A 6,679-nucleotide genomic window follows, 5' to 3' on the forward strand; every position below is an offset into this window, starting at 1 on the left:
GTTTGTGACACTTATGGGAATAGCCCAACGGATTGATTGGAAAGAAAAACTTTGAGGTGGTTTCGTACCCTATCATAATCTCTTCGTTTGTTCTCCGCTGTTAGTGGCTTTGGAGTGACTCTTTGTTGCATATTGAGGGATAGTTATGTGATCTAATTATGTTATTATTGTTGAGAGGACTTGCACTAGTGAAAGTATGAACCCTAGGCCTTGTTTCAACACATTGCAATACCATTTACGCTCACTTTTATCATTAGTTACCTTGCTGTTTTTATATTTTCGGATTACAAAAACCTTTATCTACCATCCATATTGCACTTGTATCACCATCTCTTCGCCGAACTAGTGCACCTATACAATTTACCATGGTATTGGGTGTGTTGGGGACACAAGAGACTCTTTGTTATTTGGTTGTAGGGTTGCTTGAGAGAGACCATCTTCATCCTACGCCTCCTACGGATTGATAAACCTTAGGTCATCCATTTGAGGGAAATTTGCTACTGTCCTACAAACCTCTGCACTTGGAGGCCCAACAACATCTACAAGAAGAAGGTTGTGTAGTAGACATCAGGAGGATGTCGCTACTCCACATGGCGGATGAGGGAGTTAACCTCCTCCTCGGCATCTTCGTTGGTCCCAGCCGTAGGTGGAGTCACCTCGATGGCGTGGGGCTGGGTCCCGTCTCCCGCGTTGGATACAGGCGGAGGATTGATATGTCTCCAATGTATCTATATTTTTTTAATTGTTTCATGCTATTATAGTATCAATCTTGGATGTTTTATATGCAATTATATGCTACTTTATATCATTTTGGGGACTGACCTATTAACCCAGTACGCAGTACCAGTTCCTGTTTTTTGCTTGTTTTGGGGCTTTTTAGAAAAATAGTACCAAACAAAGTCCAAACGTGACGAAACTTTACAATAATTTTTTTGGGCCAGAAGGGACCCTAGATGGTTTCTAGGCCATAAGAACTATGGGAGAGCCACGAGCTCACAAGGTGCACCCCAAGGGGGAAGTGCGCCCCCTGAGCTCATGGGCTCCACTTAAATCCGTCAAACCTAATTCCACCTCTATAAATTCATAAATATTACCAAACCAACAGAGAGCCACCCGAAACATTTTTTTTGCTGTCACAAGCATTTGTTCTTCCGCAATCCCATCTGAAGAGCTTTTCCCGTACTTTGCCGGAGGAGGAATCGATCACAGAGGATTTGTACATCATCCTTCTTACCTTCTGATGATGCATGAGTACTTCACCACAGACCTACGGGTCCATAGCTAGTAGCTAGAAGACTTCTTCTCTCTCTTTGATCTTCAACACAATGTTCTCCTTGGTGTTCTTGTAGTTCTATCCGATGTAACCTTCTTTTGCGGTGTATTTGTTGGGATCTGATGAATTATGGTTTATGATCAGATTATTCATTGAAAGTAATTGAGTCTTTTTTGAACTTTATTATGCATGATTGTTATAGATTTGTATTTCTCTCCGATCTATCCAATTGGTTTGGCTAATTAGAATGATTTATCTTCAGTGGGCGAGGTGCTTTGTAATGGGCTCAATCTTGCGGTGCTCTATATCCCAGTGACAGAAGGGGACACGTATTTGTATTGTTGCTATTAAGGGTAAAACGATGGGGTTTATTCATATTGATTAGGTTTACTTTGCCTAAATCATGTCATTTTGCTTAAGGCGTTACTCCGTTTTGATGAACTTAATACCATATATGCATGCTGGATAGCGATCGATTGGTGGAGTAATAATAGTAGATGCGGGCAGGAGTCGATCTATTTGTCTCGGACGTGATGCATATATACATGATCATTGTCGTGAATACGTCATAACTATGTGCTTTTCTATCAATTGCCCAACAATAATTTATTCATGCACCGTATGTTATGTGTTCGAGAGAGAAGCCTTTAGTGAAAACTATGGGCCCTGGGTCTACCTTTATCATATTATAAAAACTAAAATTCCTTTGCTGCAATTTATTTACTTTTATTTTATTTTGCAATTGACCTATCTACCACTACAAGATTTAATCCTTGCAAGTGACGGGTCAAGGGGATTGACAACCCTCTTGCTCGCGTTGGGTGCAAGTATTTGCTTTTGTATGTGCAGGTGTTGTTCATGAGGTCTTGCGCGATTCTCCTACCGATTCGATAAACCTTAGTTCTCACTGAGGGAAATACTTATCTCTACTGTATTGTATCTCCTCTTCTCTTCGGGAAAAACCCCAACGCATCTCACAAGTAGCAAGGATCCATCAGACCACCCTCGAATGACATAGGGTCGTTGGTGAGCCTGGTGTCCTCCTCAACCTTGGCTGAGAAGGCAGCCGCGAAGTTTGTGTGTGTGGGAGAGACGCACCCCTAGAGCACACCAAACCCTTGGGGGTTGCCCTCTCTGTTGCCCAATGCTCCAGTTTTCTCTCCTGTCTAATTTGATCTAGAAGGGGACGTCACTAGGTTGCTTCTCTCCTCTCTAATTTTCTCGACGGTTCTTTGTGATGGTCCATGGAGTGCTGCCGAACCTCTAGATCGTACGCATGGATACCTCGAAGGTACCGTCTACTTTGGTGCTATGATCTTCTAGGTGAAATTCTCACGGTCAACCTAACAGTGGGAATCGGCGAATCTTCACCTACATCTACTCCAGTTTCGCTACGTTCTAGGCGAGTTGATTGTTAATCTGCACTTTCATATTATTCCTGCGTGAGATTGCGTATTGTAAAACATTTGTTGCATAACACGTTCTCTAGTCTCTACAACACCCACATGATGACATGAACAAGGAATTTTCCAAGAAAAAACGTATGCTTAATTAATAATCCTAGTGTCTTGACCATTAAGGTAAGTTGGTGCGTTGGTGCTTTTTAACCATCAAATCATATCCTATCATATCACTGGGGTAAACTAATGAAATAGAGCCTATTCTTACGTGCCGGAAAAGATGGGTAGGAAATTTGACTAACCTCGGTGTTTTTTTGACTAACCTTGTTGTTTAACTTCAATGATACTCCAAACATGTAAATAGTAAAGCCGACAATGGAATAGTTAATCTTAAAAAAAGTGAAGTGAAACTTGGATTAGACTAAACCACCCGGCCAAGGATGACAAAGCTGGGACACGTCATATTGCTTGTGTAAATGCATGGGGATAATGAGAAAGCAGAGACATGCACCGATCGGTTATAAACAAGTGTTCGTCACGTCCAAGTCAAGCCGTCAAGATTAATTAAGCAGTTCTCACACATGACAATTGTGATTGGCACTTGAGTACCACATTAATGACTCCACATTTACCGACTTCAACATGAAAAAACATCCTTTATCTCAAAAGAAAGAAGGAAAAACCATAGAAAAAAACATAAGCAAAACTACACCCCTTGGTGTTGGCTAAGGGCAATGACACCGGCACTAACTAGTCTTTACACTTGGTGTTGGGCCTGAGGGTGATTCCACCAACACTCCTCGTCTTAACGCATGGAATATGTGGATTCTTTTCTTGAAATGAGGATTATTGGAGATTGGACAGGCAACAAAGAACGAGCAATAAAATATCAACACAGAGGACATAAGATTTTAATGTGAAAATCCCCTCCAATGAGAAGGGTAAAAACCACGGGTTCCAGTTAGCGAAACTTTACTATATCGGAAGAGGTACACACACATGTGATTTACAACGATGATCTAATCCCGTGTGGCGGCTTACAAGAGGTATATAAATAGCAGTGGTGACCTAGACCGAAATTGATCGGTATCGCTCTGCTACGGCTAAGGCTCCCGGTGATGGGCCTTCGTAGTCGAAGGGGAGCGTCTTCTTCCACTAAACGCACATCGCCAAAAGGTCTGAAATAAATTCAGAAAAATACGAGCACCAATACCAAGTCTGGGTCTTGAACTCTGAAGCTAGGTATATTATTGTGCTTCTAACCATCTAATCGCAACCACATGTTGGTTCACGGGAGTTCTCGTTGAATAAAAGCCAAGGACTTTAATCAAGTTCCAAGCCAATATCATTCACAAAGACTTCTAACGAGCAATATAAAGTACTTTTAGACTGTTCACAGTGTGGGGTAACATATAGAGTAGTAACTTGCCGATGTTATTAGTACTACCTTCATAGTGGGTAGTAACATATGAGTGGTATCATGAAAGAGTTCATTTATTAGGCTATAGACTCATTATGTCTTGAAATATGTGATGTTACAGTAACTACCTAAGTTACCACAAACCCTTCTCTCCTTATTAATTAACTGCCATATAAGCAATCTTGTATTGAAATATGTGATACTACTAGTTAAGTTATGACTAGTCTTACAAAAGTTTCAACATAAAGAAACAAGGGTGACGCCGACGCGCGGCGCGTCTAGCCTGACAGCCACCACCCGCGTTAGCTCTCTCCTCCTCCTTTTAGCGGTCATGCGAGGGTCACGGCGTACACGACAAAGCAAAGAAAACCCAAAGAGATTAGAACTAATTGCAAGGTAGTACTGCACAGGTCAGGCGTGACAAGAGAATCAACTGAATCTTTCGCCAAAATAAAAAAAAATTCAACATGATCAACTGTATAATAATTGTTACAAAAATAGTGTTCCGTACAACTTTCTTCCTCCGTTCTCTCGGCACAAAAACAATCTGAACAACAGGTCATTCAAATTAAGGCCCGTTCGCTCTGACTAATAACTCTCCCGGAGCTGTAGAGAAAGTAGCGCACTTTTCCGTTGACAAAAGATAGATGTTCTTTTTCTAGGGCTCGAGCTTTGGCATCCATCTCGTGGAAAACATGCCGGCCGGGGATGGAATTTGGATGGATGGAGTACTCTTTTTCTCTCACACGCATCTCCAAGTGTGATCGCATGGTACGCGCATCTCAATCCATGTGATTTGGTGCATAGTACTCCTGCACCAGATTCATCCCAGGACCGCGAGGCCGACTTCATTAATGGCAGTACTAGTACGTACTATTCTGCAGCTTGGTCCGTCAGCCATGACGCGAATCGTGACCTCGCCCCCTTCAATAATGGATGACGTAACCGGAGGCGATACAGCGTGACCTCAGGCTGCAGATCCAATGGACGAGCCGGCCAGACCAGACCACCGCTACCGCTCTCTCCAGCTGCGTCGCCGATGTCTCACGTCGCAATCCAGCGTGTCCCCCAAATCCCCCGCTATATATATCGCCCGCGCCCATTGCCAGTTCTCAAAGCATTCAAGTGTCCTCTGCTCGTGCTTGATTCTCCTACCTCCGACCAGAACAGTCGCAGGGGCGTGCATGTGTTGCTTCTGGACCATGGACACGGCGCCGGTCTGCCTCGACCTCATGGTCGGCCGTCCCATGGACCGCGAGCCGTCTCTGGCGAGGTGCACCGGAAGCAGAACCGAAGCCGGCATTGCTAGCTCGGCCTGTAGCAGAGCACCTTCCATGACCAACGACGAGGTACTTACCCGCCCGATCCTTTCCCACTCCGTCTCGTGCATTGCCTCAACGAGGTGCTGACCTGACCGTGCCAATTTCCAGGCTAAGATCCTGGAGGCGAAGCTGACGCAGGTGAGCGAGGAGAACCCGAGGCTCACGGAGATGATCGCCTACCTTTACGGCAACAAGGTCGCGCGCCAGAGCCCCGACGGCGAGGGCCAGCAGCCCGCCAGCACGGCCGGGTCGCCCACGCCGCCGGCGGGGAGAAAGAGGAGCCGGGACAGCATGGACGCCTCGCATTCTTGCGATGTGGAAATTAGCAACAGGAACGTAGGCACGGGCGAGGCCGAGCATGTCGATGTGGACAGCCCGCTGAGCAACGGCACTTGCCGGAGAATCAAGGTCAAGAAGGTCTGCACCAGGATCGACCCATCGGACACGAGCCTCGTAAGTGTCAAATTGATCATCAAACGCAGTCCAAACCCCAATGGATCGTCCACCGATCAAAGTATTAATGGAAGTGGTGGCATCTGTAGGTGGTGAAAGATGGGTATCAATGGCGGAAGTACGGGCAGAAGGTGACACGGGACAACCCGTCCCCAAGGGCCTACTTCCGATGCGCCTTCGCGCCTTCCTGCCCTGTCAAGAAGAAGGTGCAGAGGAGCGCGGAGGACAGCTCGGTGGTGGAGGCGACGTACGAGGGCGAGCACAACCACCCGCGCCCCACGCGGGCCGGCGAGCTGCCGGGCTGCACCACGCAGGGCGGCGGCTCGGTGCCGTGCTCCATCTCCATCAACTCCTCCGGCCCGACCATCACGCTGGACCTCACCAAGAACGGGGGAGGCGTGCAGGTCTTGGATGCGGGGGAGGCGCAGCCGGACATGAAGAAGGTGTGCCGGGAGGTCGCGTCGCCAGAATTCCAGAGGGCGTTGGTGGAGCAGATGGCCCGCGAGCTCACCGGCGACCAAAAGTTCACCGACGCACTCGCCGCGGCGATCCTGCGGAAGCTGCCGGATTATTAGCATAACTAATTATAGAGACTACGCGAACTTCAGAAACTTCCTAATTTTGTAGCATTTGGAACACTAAAGGCTGACGTAGTAGTACAAAATTTCATCTAGTACAACATTGAATTCGATTACAGACATTTTTACAATATATTAAAACCCATAGGCCATGGCTGATCACAAGCTCATCGGCTTACGGGTAGACACTAAATTCCAATAAAATAGCAAAAAAATCTAAAATTTTCATACAT

At 46.0% G+C, this 6,679-nt stretch overlaps 1 protein-coding gene across 1 annotated transcript; it reads left to right on the forward strand.

The window, feature by feature from the left end:
• The first annotated feature begins 5,224 nt into the window (after positions 1–5,224).
• LOC119301711 (WRKY transcription factor WRKY76-like) lies at positions 5,225–6,443 on the forward strand. Its single transcript, XM_037578695.1, has 3 exons — positions 5,225–5,442; positions 5,524–5,868; positions 5,958–6,443. Exons 1-3 carry the CDS (start codon positions 5,278–5,280, stop codon positions 6,441–6,443), a joined length of 996 nt encoding a protein of 331 aa, XP_037434592.1. The 5' UTR covers positions 5,225–5,277.
• The last annotated feature ends 236 nt before the right edge of the window (positions 6,444–6,679 follow it).

The sequence above is a fragment of the Triticum dicoccoides genome, chromosome 5A, assembly GCF_002162155.2.
Source record: "Triticum dicoccoides isolate Atlit2015 ecotype Zavitan chromosome 5A, WEW_v2.0, whole genome shotgun sequence".
NCBI classification, from domain to species: domain Eukaryota; kingdom Viridiplantae; phylum Streptophyta; class Magnoliopsida; order Poales; family Poaceae; genus Triticum; species Triticum dicoccoides.